Genomic DNA, 23,478 nt, shown 5'->3' on the forward strand with positions numbered 1-23,478 from the left:
CTTCTTTATAATTTACTATATATTTCTCAAATTTCAGTATGTAGAGGCTGGGCATGGTGGCTCATGTCTACAATCCCAGCACTTTGGGAGGCTGAGGTGGGAGAATCGCGTGAGCCCAGGAGTTTGAGACCATCCTGGGCAAAATAGTAAGACCTGATCTCTTAAAAAAAGAAAAAAAAAAAGTTTTTCTCTTTAGGAAACTAAAAGTCAATAGTCTGTGGTAGTACCACAGCAGGTAAAAATACAACAGCAGGTACAACAGTGGGTGGATCAATTGAAGTCAGGAGTTTGAGACCAGCCTGACAAACATGGTGAAACCCGGTTTCTACTAAAAATACAAAAATTAGCTGGGCATGGTGGTATGCGACTGTAGTCTCAGCAACCTGAGAGGCTAAGACAGGTGAATTGCTTTAACCCGGGAGGCAGAGGTTGCAGTGAGCCGAGATCATGTCACTGCACTCCACCAGTCTGAGCAACAGAGCAAGATTCTGTTTAAAATAAAAAAAAAAAAAAGTATAAATTGTAAAAAACCAATTACGTTATAAACAACACAAACAATACATATGATACTATTATGATACTATTATCAAGAAATATCTAAAATCAGGAATTAAGATATATGCCAAGCTTTCAATAGCTGTTAATGTATACTTCTGTGCAAAAGCAAACACGTCAACATTTTTACATAAGAAACATTTATTTAAAAGAAACATTTTCTCATAAAAAAAAAAAAAAAGACCTACCCTTCCACTTAACATGTTACAACCATGTGAGGAGAGTACTTCAATATTTCCGGATGATGGGATTGCAGGCAACTATCATTTTTCACCTTTATACTTTTTAATATTTTTAGTTTATGTTCTACAGCAATGAGTTTCTATTACTTTTGAAATCAGAAGAAAAAGATTTTTTTCTTACTTTTAAAGAGAAAACATTAAGATAACTTAATATAGATAATTTGTTTGAAACTGGCATTCAGTTAACATAGTTTTAACCAATTTGTATTACAGCAAATAAGGCCGATGAGTATAATCGGTTTCATTTTCAGACTGGTAAGCAGAGGGCCATTTAGCCACCCAAGACTTATATTTAGGATCATTCAAAATACATTAGTGGTTGAACCTCCATATGGGTTCTTCTGTTGCACTGAGTATGTAACAGATTTAAACTTCTCATGTATTGATTTATAATACAAGTATAGTGACATTTAATTTTAAATGGCTCTTCAAGTTTTTAGACTGGCTTGAGAGAAAAAAACAGAAGGGTGTCTTTTTTTCTGCCTCTCATCAGTATTAATCTAATTGTAACATGTAATATTATTTTAATGGTAATTATTCTAATTGTAACGTGTAATTGCAAAGCAAATATCTCCTAAAGGAATATGGAGAATTCATTAAACAGTGTACAATTCTTGATTTTTCCATTCATACAAGAAAAAATATACGTGATCACCTAAATATTTGCATTTGGCATGAAAATACATTAATTGCTCCTCTTGGAAACTCGTAATAGCTTTTTGCTTGTTTTTTCGAACTAGATATCATATATAGTTATGATGTAGGCAAATGCTAGCTTTTTCTAACTAGATATCTATTCACAGCAGGTGAAAAAGTTCCAAGAACAAATCAATTTAGAGTAAACTATAAATTTCCTCCAAGTAAAATCCACAAATGAAATAACTCTGACAGAGAAAATATAAGACATAATCCAACCCCATGAAGACTAAGCCTGAAAGGGCAATACGATTTGGGTTTCCGTGTTTAAAGAAAAACTCAACTGAACAATTTATTAAAACCAAGTGTAGGCAAATGAGAGGAAAAAAGGAATCTTACCATATCCAGAGATTAATTAAACACTTAAAAAAAGAATATAAATTTAATAATAAACATTATGGTCAGGCTGTTTATTAAGGAGGCAACCACATATACAAGTTCGGCTATAGAAATGTTTGCAAATCAAATGTCATGTGATCTAAAAGGACCATGCGTAACGTTAAAAATGGACACCTGTACATTCAACAAAAAGTTAATTTAAACATACATAGTCTAGATCATTCTAGAGTTATACAAACATCTGGGGCCACATATGTATCTAATTTTCTTTCAAAAAAACTTTTTTTTCTTATAAAAGTGATGTATTGAGATAATTTTAAAAAGTATCTGACAATTATGAATGGTCCCCAGTTTTACAAAATGTGATTTCCAGGATACGAAACTGAAAAAAAGTCAACTCTTCAGAGAGTGTTTTATATTATACAAACAAGTTTTGTAGAAAAATGATCCAGCAAATGCTTGAGTTAAGAATATTTATATTTTTTTCCAATTCTTTACACTTTTATTAACACACTTACAAAAAATAACATTCAAACACTGAGAAAATTAAATAACTTTGGAAGCAGAGCTCATTGTTTTCTGCTTACATATAAGTGACAATTCTGGGCTGTTGGCACAAAATAATCAACATTCATAAAACCCTTACTACTATATATCAAACGTAAGTTAAAATCATAGGCACTAGTTTATCAAATCCACATTTCTTCTGTAAGACTAACCACAGTAAATCCTTAGATTTTCCCAAACAGAAAAATTGCGATATACAAAGGCTTTCTAGTAAAAAGGCAATTTTTCTCTTTAGGAAACTAAAAGTCAACAGTCTGTGGTAGTACAAAAGCATGTAAAATAATACTTTACCAAACTCAGATCCAAAATACATTTTAACAAGTGATGAAATATTTTAATAAAAAAAAATAGACATTTTTTTCTGATGCAGCCATTTAAAAACAAAGTTAAATAACCTGAATACTCCTTTTGAAACTGATTATCTAACTTAAAAAATGTAATGTGTTTCATAATAGGTAAAATTCCTTTCAATTATTAGATTGCAGCATACATATTTTTTGAAATGTTGCACTGAAAACTAAGACTTCTTTTGCTTTTGTACGTGGTTTTTAAAAGAGACAGTAGCTAGTTCTTTCTTTTTACTTACTTAGACATGAGATACCCCTCTCCCAAAAGAAGATGCTTTATCTTCCTCTGAAAAGCAACATTTTTTAGTTCATTATCATGTAGAATTCTGGCGCCATCCTTTCCTGACCCACCCCATCACCCTCAAATTCAAGGATAAAGTTTCTTCTTTGCATTATACACCAAATACATAGTACTGGCAGTTTCAATCTCCAGCTGCTTGTGCTAAATGAATGACTTTCCACTGGTCAAGTTGACAGACTACCATGGTGTCAGTCATGACAGAATGGAGGTCCTGGTTTTAAGTTTTTATCATTCTTTCAACCTATCAACCTTAATGCCATCATGAATATCAAGCCTTCCATTTTCTCTCTCCATTTCTTTCTCCATTTCTTTTGCCAACTTACGGAATGTCTTTGATGAACAGGAAATGAACTTAAGTTCAAATCTCTAAAAGCTTTTAGATGACCTAAGTGACAGTATCTTAGAGCTGTTCAAATTAAGGATTTAAAAACAGACCTCATAATAAAAAATGAGAGGCCTGTTACAGAAGGAAGTTTTACTCTGGTAATAGTCTGATAAAATTGAAATAGGCTATTTCAAGGATTTATTAAGAGCCATTAGAGAGCAGGTATTTATCAGGTTAGAGTCATATGTAATAGGTTTGTTACCAAAAATGCAAAAATTAATGTAAGGCAGAATCTAAGTCAAAAGGGAAAGAATTTTCAAGAGATGTTTTATACAGTTACTCAGTTTAAAGTGGATCAACTTAAGTAGGATTTAGCAGGCTATATTTTCCTACCACGTAATAGATCGTTATGCCATGTAATAGCAACAATACGACTGTCATCACCAGAGATTTTGTAGGTTAAGTGCATAGATTTTTTTCCCCCTCTCTCTTATTGTATGGTTTTGTTCCAGGTTGTAAGCACTGAGGTGGTGTTGTATCAAGAATAAAGACACACACTACTTGTTCTTTCCTATCATGAAAACCTGCTAATAGAAACAAGATCTCTTAGTTCTGTAAAGATAACAGCATGCGAAGAAGCTGGCTTCAATAGCAAAGGCCATCTTTCCTGAGCCAGGAACTATAAAGTTTAGAAAGATTGTACAACTGATATTAAGCCCTTTTGGCAATCAAAACAAACAAACATAAGTTCGATGTGTCAATGCAACATGATGGATGCGTGCTGTAACGCTATCTGGTGGTGGTGATACGTGAGCTACATCCAAAACTTAAGATTAAATGACAATTTTTCTAATGAATCTGCAAAAATAATTTCTGAAATTCTCCCAAATTTCGGAATGTTTTAAATCTCTAGCCCAGGTTTCTTTCCTCCCACCCCCCAATCTCAATCTGTAGTTTCCTGGTGTACTAGTGAAACACTTTAGATAATTAGTCAGAATATTAGTTCTCATTAACACAAATATTTATTGATACTATTTATACAGTAAATTAGGTTGAATGTGAAGTTTTGGATAGCTTGAATTCACCATTTTCTTGTGCACAAATGGGCATTTTTCTCATTTACAAATGGGCATTTCTCTTTGGCATCCATTAAGTATTTGCCCAGATATTGGCCTCTGTCAAATATTTTTAAAAAATCAACCTAGTTTCTATTAAACAAAACTAAAAGTGATTCTATGGAGAGTGATTGTATGACTACCAAACACATCTGATGTTAAATGTCATTAAAGTGCTGTTTGATGATCTCTGTCAGTTTGTGCTAATTAAGACAGAGAGGGCTGGGATTTTACAAATCCCAAGAGTCTCATCTGAACAGTCTGCATATAAAAGTTGTTTTTTAGCCTGGTGAAGGGTATCCATGAAGCCGTGGACTTCTGCATTCTTGTCTTTGCTGGTCAATAACAGCCATCTTTCCAACTGTCATCTTTCATGCTACCATAGGTTTTAGGAGCTGGCAAGGATCTGAAATAAAGCAATTTTGTAATTAAAATTTGATAAATGTCTTTATGAAATATTACCATACTATCTCACACATATATTAATTTCAGGTGGCATCATGATCCCATGAAGGCTGTACCAAGACAAAAGCTCTAAACAGGTACTAGTACAACCTTCCAACACTCTGCATTTTCACAACTTCCAAGTTTTATTGGACAACAGATAACTTCACGTTTTGTTAACATAGCTACTAGATCAAAGAAGGGAAAAGATGGTCTCACCTTTTCTCAAGCACACAGACAACCAACCTTATCATTTACTTATTATTTTGAGAGGCAGAATGATGAATGTGTTATTAGAAGCTCAGTGTCAGCATCACTAGAAAGGCAGTATGGGACAGTGATTCAGCATCACTAGAAAGGCAGTATGGGACAGTGATTAAAAGAGCTCCGAAGTCAGACATACTTGGAACTCATAGTTTTATTAGCTATGTAGCCTTAGGCAAATTACTTAATTTCATTAAATAGGTTAGACTCTCTGAGGGTAAAACTTAGACCCTACATTTATATAAATCTCACAGATAATTCTGAATTGTAGAATAAATGTTTGAAAACCATGCTTATAGATTATACTCAGACTTAATAGCTCTAAGTTTTATCTGAAATATCACTCTATATTCCAATATACCTTTATCATCTTCACTGAATATAATTCTATTCAAAATGAATGAGTATCACAATCAAATTGAGTGGTTCTAACCAATTTTTTTCTAGGGGTCCTCTGAGATGCTTAATCATGTTAGGCAACTGGACACATTTAATCTGAACCAAAATGGTAAAAGTGGGATTCCCAAATGAGGATTTCTTAAAAACAATGTAGTAATGTTTTATTCAAATTGTATTAAAACTCTGGTGGGAATCCACCATGACTTTCTGTTTACTATCAAACATAGAGATGAAGCTAATTAATTCCAGTCTATCCATTTTCAGGTACTCAAGAACGCTGAAACAGAACATTTGCCACTTACCTGCGAACAGGCTGTGCAAGTTTGCTGCGAGGCACTGGTATGCCCCCAGCAGAAGGGGCACTGGGTCTGGGCAAGCCACTTCTCATTGCAGTTGTCCCTGCGGGTCTGATTAGAGTAGCACTGTTGATATTGCTGGGAGGATTTGCTGAGACTGTGTTCTGAACCACAGGAGGCCCAGGTGAGGAGGTGGTTTGTGTGAGCTGTGTTATTTCTTGGCTACCAGGAGAACCAGAGCCATGGTTACTAAATGCTTTCACTGGTTGCCGAAGAGCCAAAGGAGATGGTGCTGCAGGGGAACGGAATTTGCCTGGAGAAGGTACTGTGGAATAGCAAAGAAAAGCCAATTTTTGAGTGGAAATCTATATATATATATGAAATCATTGCTTTAACTTACAACTGATGATTGGTCACTAGTACGTGTGTATTCAGGAAACTTCATAGCAATGCAAAAAATAAAAGCCATTCCTAGGCTACTAAAAGAAAAAAAGGTAACTGAATTCTAAATAACCAAGTACTTAGAGGATTACAACTGTCTTTGACAACAGTATTTTAAATAGGCCAGCTTGGAACGCATAACACCAGAAGAGGAAAGGCACTGCAGGATTCTGTCTCACTGTAGCAACTAATCTGGGCCACATGTGAATGATCATTCTAGAGGTGAAAAACAGACTGACTATCCAATTGTTGTCTAGAATTTGAAACATATTTCCCCCAAAAAGAAACATTCATGTAAACATGTATCAAGTATCTGGAGGCTCTACGTCCAAATCCCACATTATTGACATTGTAACTAAAAATTTAGAAACTAAAAATCATTTTTAAAAAGTGCTACCATTGCTGTGCTTCACAAAGCACAACGTGATGAAAAAACAAAATGCCAGCCGGGCATGGTGACATGCACCCATAATCCCAGCTACTCAAAGCTGAGGCAGGAGAACTGCCTGAACCTGAGGGGCAGAGGCTGCAGTGAGCCAAGATGAAGCCACTGCACTCCGGCCTGGGTGACAGAGCAAGACTCTGTTTCAAAAAAAAAAAAAAGAAGATCAGGCGCGGTGGCTCACACCTGTAATGCCAGCACTCTGGGAGCTCGGGGTAGGCGGATCACCTGAGGTCAGGAGTTCGAGAACGGCCTGGCCAACATGATGAAAACCCGTCTCCACTACAAACACAAAACTTAGTCGGGCGTGGTGGTGCATGCTTGTAGTCTCAGCTACTCGGGAGGCTGAGGCAGGAGAACTGCTTGAACCCAGGAGGAGGAGGTTGCAGTGAGTGGGGACTGCGCTATTGCATTCCAGCCTGGGTGACAAGCGAGACTGTATCTCAAAGGGAAAAAAAAAGGGAAAACAGAAAAAAAGCTTATGTCCACACAAAGACTTGACTACAACTTTGTAACAGCCAAAGACTGAACAAAGCTCAAATGTCCATCAACAGGTGAATGGATAAACAATTTGTAGCGTAACCACACAACAGAATACCACTCAGCAATAAAAAGGAGTAAACTACTGATGTATACAACAAAGATGAATCTCAAAACTTTTGCTGAATGAAATGAGTGCCAGACACAAAACAGTCCATGTGTATACACACACACACACTGTAGAATGTTGTGTTACAAAGAAATTTGAGGAAAGTCAAATCTAATTTATGGTAACAAGAAGCAGATCAAATGTTTGTTGGAGGTTGGAAGCAACCTTGGGAAATTCTACCAAATGTTTAAGAATGAACACAAATTCAACATAATCTCCATCACAAAATAGGAGAGGACATGTCCCAATTGATTTTTATGAAGCCAGTATTACCGAGATACCAAAACTAGAAAAGGACAGTACCAAAAAAGAAAACTTCAGATCAATATTGCTTACAAATACAGATGTAAAAATCCTTAAGAAAATATTAGAAAATAGAATCCAGCAATATATAAATAGATTTGTATGCCATGACTAAGTAGGATTTATTCCAAGATGCAAAGTTTGGTTCAATATTTGAAAAACAATCAGTGTAATCCACAGTAACAGGATAAAGAAGAAAAATCACAGAATCCTAACAGTGGACTCAAAAAAAGCATCTGACAAAACATTTCATTCAACAGTAATGAATACTGTAGCCTTGTAGTATAGTTTGAAGTCAGGTAGCGTGACGCCTCCAGCTTTGTCCTTTTGACTTAGGATTGTCTTGGCAATGCGGGCTCTTTTTTGGTTCCATATGAACTTTGAAGCAGTTTTTTCCAATTCTGTGAAGAAACTCATTGGTAGCTTGATGGGGATGGCATTGAATCTATAAATAACCTTGGGCAGTATGGCCATTTTCACGATATTGATTCTACCTATCCATGAGCATGGTATGTTCTTCCATTTGTTAGTGTCCTCTTTGATTTCACTGAGCAGTGGTTTGTAGTTCTCCTTGAAGAGGTCCTTTACATCCCTTGTAAGTTGGATTCCTAGGTATTTTATTCTCTTTGAAGCAATTGTGAATGGAAGTTCATTCCTGATTTGGCTCTCTGCTTGTCTGTTACTGATGTATAAGAATGCTTGTGATTTACCAAAACAGAGCTATAGACCAATGGAACAGAACAGAGTCCTCAGAAATAATACCACACATCTACAGCCGTCTGATCTTTGATAAACCTGAGAGAAACAAGAAATGGGGAAAGGATTCCCTATTTAATAAATGGTGCTGGGAAAATTGGCTAGCCATAAGTAGAAAGCTGAAACTGGATCCTTTCCTTACTCCTTATACCAAGATTGACAAATGGGATCTCATTAAACTAAAGAGCTTCTGCACAGCAAAAGAAACTACCATCAGAGTGAACAGGCAACCTACAGAATGGGAGAAAATTTTTGCAATCTACTCGTCTGACAAAGGGCTAATATCCAGAATCTACAAAGAACTCAAACAAATATACAAGAAAAAAACAAACAACCCCATCAAAAAGTGGGGAAAGGATATGAACAGACATTTCTCAAAAGAAGACATTCATACAGCCAACAGACACATGAAAAAATGCTCATCATCACTCGCCATCAGAGAAATGCAAATCAAAACCACAATGAGATACCATCTCACACCTGTTAGAATGGCCATCATTAAAAAATCAGGAAACAACAGGTGTTGGAGAGGATGTGGAGAAACAGGAACACTTTTACACTGTTGGTGGGATTGTAAACTAGTTCAACCATTATGGAAAACAGTATGGCGATTCCTCAAGGATCTAGAACTAGATGTACCATATGACCCAGCCATCCCACTACTGGGTATATACCCAAAGGATTATAAATTATTCTACTACAAAGACACATGCACACGTATGTTTATTGCAGCACTATTCACAATAGCAAAGACTTGGAAGCAACCCAAATGTCCATCTGTGACAGACTGGATTAAGAAAATGTGGCACATATACACCATGGAATACTATGCAGCCATAAAAAAGGATGAGTTTGCGTCCTTTGTAGGGACATGGATGCAGCTGGAAACCATCATTCTTAGCAAACTATCACAAGAAGAGAAAACCAAACACCGCATGTTCTCACTCATAGGTGGGAACTGAACAATGAGATCACTTGGACTCGGGAAGGGGAACATCACACACTGGGCTTATCATGGGGAGGGGGGAGGGGGGAGGGATTGCATTGGGGAGTTATACCTGATATAAATGATGAATTGATGGGTGCTGACGAGTTGATGGGTGCAGCACACCAACATGGCACAAGTATACATATGTAACAAACCTGCACGTTATGCACATGTACCCTAGAACTTAAATAAAAAAAAAACAGTAATGAAAAAAGTTCTCCGAAAAATGGAAATAGGGAAAATTTCCTCAACTTCATAAAGAACGTCTACAAAAACCCTACAGTTAACATTACACTTAATGAAGAAAGATTGAATGCGCCTCCCCTAAGACCAGGAGCAAGACAAGAACATATGCTCTTACCACTAGAAATTCTAGCCAGTGCAATAAGCAAGAAAAAAAAAAAAGACGATGGATGGAGGGAGAAGGAAGGAGAAGGGAGGTGGAAGGAGAAAGGAGGAGGAAGGAGGAGGAGGAAGAGGAGGAGGAAGAGGAGCAGGAGAAGAAAAGAAAGAAAGAGAGAGGAAGGAAGGAAGGAAGGAAGGAAGGAAGGAAGGAAGGAAGGAAGGAAGGAAGGAAGGAAGGAAGGAAGGAAGGAAGGAAGGAAGGAAGGAAGGAAGGAAGGAAGGAGGGAAGGAAGGAAAATAAAAGGCACAGAGGTTAGAAACTGTCCCCATGATGTCTACACAGAAAATCCCAATGAATCTACACACACACACACACACACACACACACACACACACTTCTAGAAATAATAAGTGAATTCAGTAACGTCACGGGACTGGATAAAAATACAAACTCTGATTATGTTTCTATACACACCAGCAACGAACATTAGAAATCAAGATTAAAAATACCATACCAATTGCATTGCTTGAAAAGAAAACCACTTACGTATGAATCTAATAAATCTCAGCCAATATAAGTTTGCTGTGAAGAGCAAACGAGTAATAAATGTGTAAACTGTTAGTAAAATGTAAAATATTAAACAAATTGTAAAGCATTCTTATCTGTGGCTTTCTTATCTAAAGAATAGGGCTCCTTTAGCCTGCTACAGATGAGTTTCCTAGAAAGATATTCAACAATGCCACACAGAACAGTCTCCTAGGCTTTCCTTATAAATTAACTCAAACGTGTTATTACCCAAAATGTATTACCCAAATTGATATTGACAAGTTACAATTTCTCTTTCCTCTTTTTGAATACCAGGAATTACACTCGAGTCAGGCATAATGTGAAGGAGAGCTATCTGCTCTGAGCAAAAATGAGAACTCTATAAAAATGACATGACTAAGAATCCTAACCTTGGTGTCTAAGTTATCTCCAAATTAGGACAAAGTGTAATAGAGAATTCATATCTTAAAATATTTTTTTCTTTCAATAAGTATTTAATAATTGTGCTAAGTTTGCTTTCTAATTAAGGTTTCTATAATTCAGGCATGCACTTAACCCTAAAATGATAAAAACTGAATAAATTATACATATCTTTTTAGCTTGATAATCACTGAATACAAAATGCTTTATAAAAATATATCCAACATGTACCTAGCAATACAAAAGTTAGATATTCCAAGTTGTCTTCACAGAGCAGTCTTCCTTCAAACTACAACTTCCATTAGCTGCATAATTTATAAAACCTATAAATGCCCAGTAAGTATATAGTAATAAAAATAAACACACTGCCAAACACTGGTCATCATGACCAATGGGAAACATCATTTATTAAAACACATATGAATTCCATTATTAACAAATGAAGGACAAAAATATCTCCTTGTCACCTATGCCTTACTATATTGTTATATCATTTCAATTATTCAATGGTCTCTGCACTATCAATAATAATCACAATTTATTGATACAATAAGTATTTAAAAATAAGTTCTGGCTGCTAAAGAAAAAGATGAATTAAATATGAATATCTCACTACAGAGTTAAAGAATCCTTGTAAAAAAAATTATTACTGACCATGTACTCTAACCCTCTCACTTCACGGACAAGGGAAATTACCACAACCACAGAAGCCAACTGAGCAAATAAACAGGAAAGTCAGGATGTCGTGTTATAAATGAACTGAACCCAGGTCTGCTGATTCCCAGATCAGCATTCCTTACCAGGAACCAAAAGAGAAACATCTCTGGGGGTAGAAACTAAAGTGTCATTATCAACATTTTTTAAATTTATTTTTTGAGACAGAGTCTCGCTCTATTGCCCAAGATGGAGTGCAGTGGCACAATCTTGGTTCACTGCAACCTCTGCCTCACAGGTTCAAACGACTCTTGTGCCTCAGCCTCCCAAGTAGCTGGGACTACAGGTGCACGTCACTGGGTCTGGATAATTTTTTTATTTTTTGGTAGAGACGGGGTTTTGCCATGATGGTCAGGCTGTTCTTAACCTCCTGGCCTCTAAAGTGATCTGCCCATCTCAGTTTTCCAAAGTGCTGCGATTATAAGTGAGCCACCGTACCTGGCCAAAGTGTCATTATCAACACTTTAATTTTCAACCAGACTCAGAAAGTTTGTTTGTGGGGTTACTATCCTAGGCAGGTTTTATAAGGTATGACTCCAAAGCATATTAAAATGGCAATTGCTGACAAGTAACCATAAAAAAAAACGACATAGAAGCCTTTGATTTCTTTTTCCATTAATGTACATGACTATTATTTTTGTAAGCATACAAAAATTTTGTTAGTTATTAGAAAAATGTATTAAACATAAGAGGCAGAAAATGCCCCGAGAACAGGGCTTCAATACCTTTTCTTCCATAAATACAAAAAGATATATATGAATGCATAAGCTACCAGCAAACATTTACAGCTTAATCTTCGAATTTACTCTATTAAATAGAAAATAACTTTGGAACTGATCCTCTTCAAGATAACTGCCCTAACCTCAATAATGACTTTTATAAATAAACTTTTTAAAAAGAAATATTTTTATTCAACTGAAAACTGTAACCACCCTTTGGGTACAAAAGCTGAGAGGCTGAAAGAGAGAGAGAGAGAGAGAGAGAGAGAGAGAGAGAGAGAGAGAGAATGTGTGTGTGTATATACAAACATACAATACAGGAACTATTAACATTCATTAGATATCTTCATCCTGACAGGGGAAGTTTTTAACAAAACAGCCACATTTCCAAAATTAGGGAATTGATTATGTATCAAAATATATAATATCAAGATTTATTGAGAGACACACTAGTTTTAGTACACAGTATATATAAACAGCTGTACATCTATACCTATATAACTTATTGTATTTTAGTTTAATAAATTATCTAACATATAACTAACCTTAGAGTATCTAGTGAGGAAAAGGGAAAAAATGTCAATGTCAAGATTAAGAAACATAATTATGAGGATTCTTGAAAGATGGTACCGGCATTGGTGTAATTTACGAATTTTCTCAACTCTCTCCATAAAAACATACAGAGCAACTAACTAGGAAGGTCAAACCAAAACCCATTTACAACAGCTATAGTAAAACCAGGTGATGGAGTATCTCCATGATCCCCAAAATACAAGTGGGTAGGAAGAAGCCACTTGTGACAACTACAAGACCACATGAATTATCAGCATCTGCACAGAAGGAAGTAGAGGAATATCTCAATGTCCTGAAAATTCCAAAATAACCAACAAGTACTCATATAAAAAAAATGCTGAGCAGAAGGTGAACTGGGAGGGATGTGCACACTCCAGTAGTGAGTGAGTACAAGAGGTCTACTGTAAGGTCTAGGAGGAACATGAGTGGCTATGAATTCTTAAAATTAACCAGTCAAATCCCTCTTCCAGGTAAAACTTCAAGCTAAAAAAAAACTCAGAAGATAATCCAAATAGAGCAGAACAGGGACACTCCAGATAAAGGAAAATGAAGTCCAGATAAAAGCAGGAAAGAGTTCAAAATGCTGTGAGGACAACTGGATATCCACATACAAAAGAATGAAGTTGGACCCCTACACTTCACACTATTAAAAAATTAACTCAAAATGGATCACAGACCTAAATATAAGAGCTAACCCTACAAAGTTCTTAGGAAACTCTTGCACCATCTCTAGAGAAGTAGTGAGAAAGGCAGATGCTGAGGACTAGGAAGGCTTTGAAGTTTCCCAGCCTACTTATCCTCCCCTTCTCAACAAGGAGAGCTGTTCCCTATTATCCCTCTCATCTAGTCATCCCTTAAACACACACATACACATACTCACTCACTAGTTAAAACAACAATGACAAAAAAAAACCAACGAAACAAAATTGCTTCAAGTATTCATGGTCAGGGGTCCTAGGCTGGGACCTGGGGTTATGGGTCAGCAATGGAAGAGGGAAAAGGAAGAGAAGGAGCCATCACTGTTTCTGCTATAGGGCTTCCTTCCTTGCTGCATTCTGCAGCAACTCTGTCTACCTTGTCTGCTGGCAACTGCACATATTGGACCACTAAGCCCCTAATGAAGATGTGAGGATATTTCTCAGGGTCTGTAACGCTGATGTTAGTTAATTTGATGTTGAGATACTGATCCACAGAATGGAAGGATCCACAGATATGCGGGTCATTCTTGAGTTCCAGGTCTACATCCTTGCTCACAGGGACTAAAAAAGGAATAGAAGAGCATAGTCTTGGTGCTGGTGCTGCAGGCCAGACGGCGAGGAGGGCAGGATACCACAAGCAGAGCCAGACTTGGGGAAGGGAAGGGCCTCAGAAAGCTCTAAGTACCAAAGGGGAAAATGCAGCGGATTCGTGTAGCGGATTCACGTCTGGGAAGAGCAGGCGGGGTAGAGCAGAAGGGACAGGAGTAATGACTAGGGTTAGGCACTGATTTCTTATGACACCACAAGTGTGATCCGTAAGATCAAAAATTGATAAATGATACTTCATCAAAATTAAAAACTTCTGTGCTTCAAAGGATACCATAAAGAAAGTGAAGAATAAATCCACTGAGTAGGAGAAAATATTTACAAATCATGGATCTGATATGGGACTTGAATCCAGAATATATAAAGGAATGCTATTACTCAATTAAAAAAAAAAAAAAACCAGAGACAAAGAATTTGAATAGACATTTCTCCAAAGAAGACATACAAATGGCCAATAAGCACATGAAAAGATGCTCAACGTTAGTCATGCAAAGTAAAAACTACAATGAGATTCCACTTTATAACACTTCACCAGGATCGCTAAAATAAAAGACAATTAAGTGTTACTGAGGAGATGGAGAAATTGGAACCCTCATACAGTGCTGGTGACATTCTAAAATGTTGTAGTCATTCTGGAAAACAGATTAGCAGATCCTTAATATGTTAAACATAAAGCTACCATATAATCCAGTAATTCCACTAAGTATATAATCAAGAGAACTGAAAACATGTCTGTCCATGTAAACAACTGTGCATGAATGTTCACAGCATTATTATTATTATTTTGAGATGGAGTCTTGCTCTGTCGTCCAGGTTGGAGTGCAATGGCATGATCTCAGCTCACTGCAACCTCTGCCTCCTGGGTTCAAGCAATTCTCCTACCTCAGCTTTCCAGGTAGCTGAGATCACAGGCGCCCACCACCACACCCAGCTAATTTTGGTACTTTTAGTAGAGACGAGGTTTCAATTCACCATGTTGGCCAGGCTAGTCTCAAACTCCTGACATCAGGTGATCTGCCCACCTCGGCCTCCCAAAGTGCTGGGATTACAGGCGTGAGCCACTGGGCCTGACCACAGGATTATTCACAATAGGAATTTGTTTCCACAAAGAGTGGAAACAACTCAAGCATCCACCAAGTGATGAATGGCTAAACGAAATGTGGTGCATCCACACAATGGAATATTTGGCAATAAAAAGGAACAAAGTACAGTTATGTGTCACTTAACAATGGGGATATGATCTGAGAAATGACAAGTTTGTCCATGTAGGAACATCAGAGTGTACTTTCGCAAACCTAAGTTATTTAGGCTACTATACACCTAGGCTATAAGGAACAGCTGATGGCAGGGCTGGGGGAGGTGGAGATGGTTAATGGGTACAAAAAAAAAAAAAATAGAGAAAGATCTACTATTTGATAGCACAACCAGGTGACTATAGTCAACAATACCTTAATTATATATTCTAAAATACCTTACAGTGTAATTGGATTGTCTGTAACACAAAGGATGAATGCTTGAGGGGATGGGGACCTGATTCTCTGTGATGTTATTACTTCACATTGCTTGCCTGTATCAAAATATCTCATGAACTCCATAAATATACACACCTACTATGTACCCACAAAAAATTTTTTAAAATAGTATAAGGCTCCTAGGCTACAAACCAATACAGCATGTTACTGCACTGAACACTGTAGGCAACTGTAACAGAAGGGCATTTGCATATCCAAACAAATCTAAACATAGAAGAAGTACAGTAAAAATGTTATAAAAGACAAAAGTAGATGTGTATAGGGCACTTGCCATGAATGGAGATTATAGAACTGAAGTTGAGTGAGTGGTAAGTGAGTAGGGTGTACCCTACTGCAAACTTTATAAACACTGCACACTTAGGCTACACTAAATTATTTTTCTTCAATAATAAATTAATCTTAGCTTACTGTAACTACTTTACTTTATAAGCTTTAACTTAAAAATTTCTTGGCTCTTTTGTAATAACACATAGCTTGTAACACAAACATGTTGTACAGCTGTCCAAAAATATTTTCTTTCTTTATATCCTTATTCTACAGGTGTTTTTTAATTTTAAATCTTTATTTATTTTACTTGAATTTTTTTTTTTTTTTTGGCTAAAAACTGACAGAAACACACACATGAGCCCAAGCCTATACAGGGTTAGGATCATCAGTATCACTATCTTCCACCTCCACATCTTATCCCACTGGAAGGTCTATGATGGTACTAGGTGACAGAAATTGCCACCATTGTACATGCGATCCATTGTTGACTGAAATGTCGGTTTTTTGGTTTTAGATTTTTTGAGATAGGCTCTTGCTCTGTTGCCCAGGCTGGAAGTGGTGCAATCACACCTCACTGCAGCCTCAACCTCTCAAGCTCAAGCAATCCTCCAATCCTCAGCCTCCTAAGTGGGTGGGACCACAGGTGCGTGCCACCATACCTGGCTATTTTATTTTTTCTGATGCAGTCTCACTATGTTGCCCAGGCTGGTCTCAAACTCCTGGGCTCAAATGATCCTCCCACGTCAGCCTCCCAAAGTGCTGGCATTACAGGCATGAGCTACTGTGCCTGGCCCTGAAACGCTGTTATGCAGCAAATGACTATACTGATACATGCTACAAAATGATGCACTTAGAAAACATTATGCTAAGTAAAAGAAGCCAGTCACAAAAGATCATATATGGTTTAATTCCATTTATATTAAATGTCCAACACAGGCAAATCTAGAGACAGAGAAGGTAGATGAGCAGGTGCCAGGGGCTAGAAGAAGTGAGGAATGAGGAGTTCTATTAGTAAGTATGGTGTTTCTTATGGGGGTGATAAATATCTTCTAAAATAAGATAGTGGTAATGGTTTCTCTCTCTGTGAATATACTAAAAAACACCAAATAGTACACTTTAAGAAAGGATAAATTTTGAAAGTGGAGGGAGGGAATAAAGGAAAGAAATCTCAGAAAAGCAGCAGCCATGTTTTTGAACACTTCCAAATACAAGACAGAGCTATAGAACCATAAAATTAATAAGTCTTAAATCAAGCTAAGTGTTTAGAAAAATCAATTTCATGGAAAAATGAGCAACAGAAAAGGACTGAAGTCAAATCACACATAAAGTTATTACAAGAAAAAAAGAATAAATAAGGAGTAAAGTAACACTTCTACAAGAAGTGAAACCTTACCAGAAATCATGGTAAGAAATCACACACACAAAGATGAAATTATCTAATATTTCAAATTTTAAAAATATTTTAATATTGCTACAAGATACTAAAGAATAGCATAAATCAGAGAGAGAAACACTCAGAAATGAGCTAATGGAACTCAGGAAGGAATCAGCTATAAAATGAATCATTTTAAGATGATGTCTAAGGAGAAACACAAGAGTCAATATACACAATAGATAATGTTGTAAGAGAAACAGACAATGAAAACAAACTTTTATAGAAGTGAAGAAAGAAAAAAATAATTCAAGAGAAGGCAACAAATATAGAAACAAGAAACGAACCTCGAACATGTGTACAACAGGGGTCCCCACAAAAAAGAAAACCAAACCAAGAGAACAGAATATAAAAAACTACAATTCAATGAAACTTTTCTGAAAAACAAAAAAAGTTTGCTACTCTATAATGAAAGAACACACCCCGAATCTGGGAAAAGCAGCTTAGAATGATCACTACTAAGACATATTCTAGTAAATTATTGTAAAGAAAAAGAAAATATCCATTGTACATCCAGATAAAAAGACCAAATGATTATAACAGAAACAATTCTTTATCCTGCAGAAAGTGGAGTAATACATTTAAGTTAAAGAAAATGTGAGCCAAAGATTTCATATCTAGACAATGACTTTCAAGTATGAAAACAAGAGATAAGCTATCATCAACATGTAAAAACTGAAAAAATGAATACTGTTCTCATAACTCCTTAAGGAATCTATTAAAGAATAAGTTTCAGACAAGAAAAATGACTGATGAGACAATGACATATAAACTGGCATTAAGCATCAAATATGTATTTAAAAGGAGAGCCTAAATTAAGTGAGGTATGTGAAGGAGAAAACAGTATGTAACAGGTATCTGACAATGTGGATACAGCTTAACTTAAAAAAAAAAAAAAGCATAACCAAAAGTTGTAAAAATTGTTTTCAGTAATCATATTGTATGTCATGCTAATGTTATCCTAAGAACACTTTATGTGAAATATGGGACAAAACAAATTATTATGATATTCTACTTTTATGTGTTGCTGAGAAATAAGTTTCTCAGGATGGGAGAATGCTAGAGGAGGTTAAATAATTGCCCAGAAGCTCTGCATTTAATCTTAAAAAAATATACAAAGACAAACCTACACATGTTTCCTAGCTCTAGTAACTAAAAAGACTGGGAAACAATGACCAACCCAGTAGCAATTAAGTATAGCTAAACACACAGATTTTGGTCTTGAAATACCAAAAGCAAGCAGAACTTTTTGGAGAAATGCCTGACTCCAGGTCTCTGGCAAGATATGTACAAGACCAGCCAATCTTGCCATACCAGCTAGCAAGATGGTATCAAAGACTACTAGAGTTGTGTCAAAAAGACTTGGAAGCCAACTTGTAAAGGCTTCCAGTAAAGCTGGAAAAACATCTAGAATGAACTGAAACATATTTAAAAATATGTTTAAATCTGTAATTTCATAATGAAAACTATTTTTAAAAACTGGTCACCTTTGGAAGGTGCCACGTTGCCATTTTTAAATTTTGTAAACTAGTAAATAAAGGGAAAGAACAAATATTTGGTCTGAATTTCCTAAAGAAACTACCACTGTGACCAAATAAGGAAAAAATTCTCTTTATACAGTACTGTGACAAATAAAAAAAGGAACACTGGAATTAAAATTCCCAATTCTGTAATACCTAATGAATTATGAATCTAGGCATTACACATCAATGACTGCTAACATCATGAAAAGAGGAAACCCCACTTTATGCACCTTTGGATAAAGAAGCACCACTACCTATGCAAAAAAAAAAAAAAAACCAGTTTTGCAAAAATAGCAAAATAATTTAGTTACCTGCCTAGATCCAACTATCACTTTATAGAAAATACAAGGGAACCTGCTAAACAAAGCCATGAAAAAGTAATCAGCAAAATCCAGCCTGTAAGAACCTCTACAGAACAAATGGTCTGGTGGTTTCTTCAAAGAAACAATGAGACAGAGAAAAGAAAAGGAAGAAAACTATAAAGTAAGAGAAACTTAAAAAGATATATCAAAAAGGCAAAACTAGTTTCAAAACTTGGATTATAAAACTATACAAAAAAGGAAGTGACTGCTATAAAAGTTCAGAAGAGTAGATACTTTCTGGGGAGGGGTCAAGAGAGGGTTGTGTTTGGAAGCAGACAGGTGGAGGATGTCTGAGGTGCCAAGTTCTAGTCTCCTGATATGGATGGTAGTTACAAGGGTGTTTGCCTTATAAGAATTAATTAAACTGTGTATTGGTTTTCTGATTTCATGTTTTATTTAAAAATAATAAAGTTTAAAAACAGATTTATAAATCAGCAATCATTGTAAATTTATTAATCCCTAAATTATTAGATAAATGCAATACAGTCTATGAAAGAATAAGTCAAGTCCTAGATCATCAAGGTATGGAGAGAAATATGTTAACAAAGTTAATGTAAAGTGGAGGGGAAACTAGAGAGGATCTGAAGAGGTATATTAGCTGTAGTGATACTATTGGAAAAAATGTTCCATGGTAGCAGCACTTTGACTTATCTATAAACAAGTGGGTCAGGGAACAATAAAAATATAATGAGGTTGATTGGATACAGGTGAAATTTAAAGAGCTGTAACTTTCTTTTTTTTTTTTTTTGAGACGGAGTCTCGCTCTGTCGCCCGGGCTGGAGTGCAGTGGCCGGATCTCAGCTCAGCAAGCTCCGCCTCCCGGGTTTATGCCATTCTCCTGCCTCAGCCTCCGGAGTAGCTGGGACTACAGGCGCCCGCCACCTCGCCCAGCTAGTTTTTTGTATTTTTTAGTAGAGACGGGGTTTCACCGTGTTAGCTAGGATGGTCTCGATCTCCTGACCTCGTGATCCGCCCGTATCGGCCTCCCAAAGTGCTGGGATTACAGGCTTGAGCCACCGCACCCGGCAAGAGCTGTAACTTTCATATTCTAAAAGGCAGTCAGCATTTAACTGGAAAAATTAAGGTACAAATTTCACAGAGGAGAAAATTTTGACCTAGGACTTTCTCAGCAAAGGAAATTGACGGCTGTAATCAAGATTTAACTACAGAGAAAGACAAAGGCCTTAGAAAACCATAAAAACATTAAGTCTAAATGTAAAATAAAACCTATAATGTTCAGTTATCATTCCAAAAATAGCATGAAATGGTCTAACAGGAATGTGTGTTTGGAGGGAACCTCAACAACAGCCTCCACACTCTTTCTTCTCTCATTCATCAAATTTTACATATCAAAATCATAGGAGGGGAAACAACTCCTATCATTTTAATTGTTTCTAAGAAGTCTGTGTATGTCAGAAGCTAGTTTTGAACACAACTGTAAGAGGAGAAAGCAAAGGGGCTAGAACAGAGAAGAAAAGAGGAAAAGATATAATGAGTGTATCTTGTTTATGATACAGATTCAATAAATACTTGTCAGCTGACAGAAAAGACAAATTTTTAATTTTGATTTCTAGGTAATCACAAAATTCTTTCATTCTCCATCTTCAGGTAGTCTAATATCAAAAGGCATTTTAAAATCTAATAATTAGAAACGCAAAAGTCGGAGGGTGGGCCAAGGTCAATTGGAAGTAGCAGTGGTCTGCAGCTCTGCTGCAGAGAGGAATGAAAAGAGGAAAGAAAAGAGTGAGTGTATTCTGCACCTTCAACTGAGGTATCCAGGTTCTTGCACTGGGACTGACTAGGCGAATAGCTTGACCAATGGAGAGCGAGGAAAAGCAGCGGGATGAGGCAGTGGCCCACTTGGATGCAGCATGGAGCCAGGAGAGCCCCCACCACCAGCCAAGACAGGTGGTGAGTGATTGTGCAACCCTGCCCTGACTTGGGAAACCATGCTTCTCCCATGGATTCTTGCAACCCACAGATCAAGAGATTCCCTCACAAGCCCACACCACCATGGCCTAGGATCCAAAGCACAAAGCTGTGTGGAGTCTCGGCAGAATGGTCACTCAGGCACTCACGGAGACCCAGTAGTTTTGCATACTCCAGTTTCAGGAATTCATGCAAGGCAGGAGATCCCTCCATGCATTACCCTAGGAAGGGGGCTGAATCCAAGGAAGCAGGCAGCAGTGTTCTGTGGGCTCCATTCCCACAGCACGTCACAAGACTCACTGGCTTGGAATTCCAGCTAGCCAGCGGTAGCAGGCTGGAGACTGCCTGACATAGACCGAATTTCTGGGAGGAAGGGTGACCACCATCGCTGTAGTTGGAGTCAGCTGTGCTAGCCTGGCGGCTCTGGAAAGTCCAGGTGGTCCAGACCAGGAGTTCCCCACAATGCAGCACAGCTGCTGTGCCAGATCGTGGCCAGACTGCTTCTTTAAGTGGGACCGTGATCCATCCCTCCTCACTGGGCAAGGCCTCCCTGTGAGAATTTCAGCAACTCCAGCCAGGGTTATATGAACGAAATTCTGATGACGGAGCCTGTGGAGGATGGATAACCACTGTCTCTGTGGTTCAGCCAACAGCTTTTCCAGCCTGCTGGCTCTGGAGAGTCCGGACAGTCTGGACAAAGGGGGCTCCCCCGAGAGCACCACATCTGCTCCGCCAAAGGGCAGTCAGACATCTTCTGTAAGTGGGACCCTGATCCCATTCCTCCCAACTAGGTGAGACCTCCCAACAGGGGTCTCCAGATACCACATAAAGGAGTGGTCAGGCCAGTATCAGGTCAGTGTCCCCCTGGGACGGAGCTCCCAGAGGAAGGGGCAGACTGCCATCTTTGCTGTTCTGCAGCCTTCACTGGTGATACCTCTGGATGCAGGAGGGACTGAGGTGACTAGGGTCTGGAATGGACCCCCAGAAAACCACAGCAGCCCTACGGAAGAAGGGCCTGACTGTTAAAAACACAAAGCAACAACATCAACAAAAAGGACCCCACAAAAACCCCATTCAAAGGTCAACAACCTCAAAGATCAAAGGTAGATAAGTCCACAAAAATGAGAAAGAATCAACGCAAAAACACTGAAAACTCAAAAAGCCAGAATGTGTCTTCTCCTCCAAATGACCACAACATCTCTCCAGCAAGGGCACAGAACTGGGCTGAGGCTGAGACAGCTGAATTGACAGATGCAGGGTTCTGATCTTTGCTGAGCTAAAGGAACATGTTCTAACCCAATGCAAAGAAGCTAAGAATCATGATAAAACAATACCAGAGGCCGGGCGCGGTGGCTCAAGCCTGTAATCCCAGCACTTTGGGAGGCCGAGACGGGCGGATCACGAGGTCAGGAGATCGAGACCATCCTGGCTATCACGGTGAAACCCCGTCTCTACTAAAAATACAAAAAAAAACTAGCCGGGCGAGGTGGCGGGCGCCTGTAGTCCCAGCTACTCGGGAGGCTGAGGCAGGAGAATGGCCGAAACCCAGGAGGCGGAGCTTGCAGTGAGCTGAGATCCGGCCACTGCACTCCAGTCCGGGCGACAGAGCGAGACTCCGCCTTAAAAAAAAAAAAAAAAAATACCAGAGCTGACAAACAGAAGAGCTAGTTTAGAGAGGAACATATCTGACCTGATGGAGCTGAAAAACAACAACAACATGAGAACTTCACAATGCAATGTATCAACAGCAACAGACCAAGCGGAGGAAAGAATCTCAGAGTTTGAAGACTATTTTCCAAAATAAGATGGGCAGAAAAGAAAAGAGAGAAAAGAATAAAAAGGAATGAGGGAGCACACAGCTCTTCTTAAAATTGAAGGTGTTTATGCCCGAGATGAAACAGAATTCTATTTGGGCAAGAGATGCGCTTATGTATACAAAGCAAAGGACAACACAGTGACTCCAGGCGGCAAACCAAATAAAACCAGAGTCATCTGGGGAAAGGTAACTCGGGCCCATGGAAACAGTGGCATGGTTCGTGCCAAATTCCAAAGCAATCTTCCTGCTAAGGCCATTGGACACAGAATCCGAGTGATGCTGTACCCCTCAAGGATTTAAACTAATGAAAAATCAATAAATAAACGTGGATTTGTGTTCTTATATTTTTGTTAAGTGAATTAAAGAATTTATTACCTTAAAAAAAATAAAAAAAATAAAAAAATAAAAACTCTCAATACACTATGTATTGAAGGAACATACCTTAAAATAAAAAGGGACACATGTGACAAACCCACAGCCAATATCATACTCAATGGGCAAAAGTCTGAAGCATTCCCTTTGAAAA

General features: G+C 37.7%; 1 protein-coding gene across 2 annotated transcripts in view; it reads right to left on the reverse strand.

Annotated features, from left to right (window-relative positions):
- Nucleotides 1-1,844: 1,844 nt before the first annotated feature.
- The window catches only part of SLAIN2 (SLAIN motif family, member 2), a 76,383-nt gene continuing 54,749 nt past the window's right edge, over nucleotides 1,845-23,478 (reverse strand). For both annotated transcript variants that reach the window (XM_011927313.1, XM_011927312.1), the window contains 2 exons: nucleotides 5,897-6,215; nucleotides 1,845-4,893 (listed from right to left, as the gene is read on the reverse strand). In XM_011927313.1, coding sequence (XP_011782703.1) covers nucleotides 4,827-4,893; nucleotides 5,897-6,215 — 386 coding nt within the window. In that variant the 3' untranslated portion in view covers nucleotides 1,845-4,826. The remainder of the gene's footprint in view (nucleotides 4,894-5,896; nucleotides 6,216-23,478) is intronic.

Source organism: Colobus angolensis, unplaced genomic scaffold (assembly GCF_000951035.1).
Source record: "Colobus angolensis palliatus isolate OR3802 unplaced genomic scaffold, Cang.pa_1.0 Scaffold71, whole genome shotgun sequence".
In the NCBI taxonomy this organism is placed as follows: Eukaryota; Metazoa; Chordata; class Mammalia; order Primates; family Cercopithecidae; genus Colobus; species Colobus angolensis.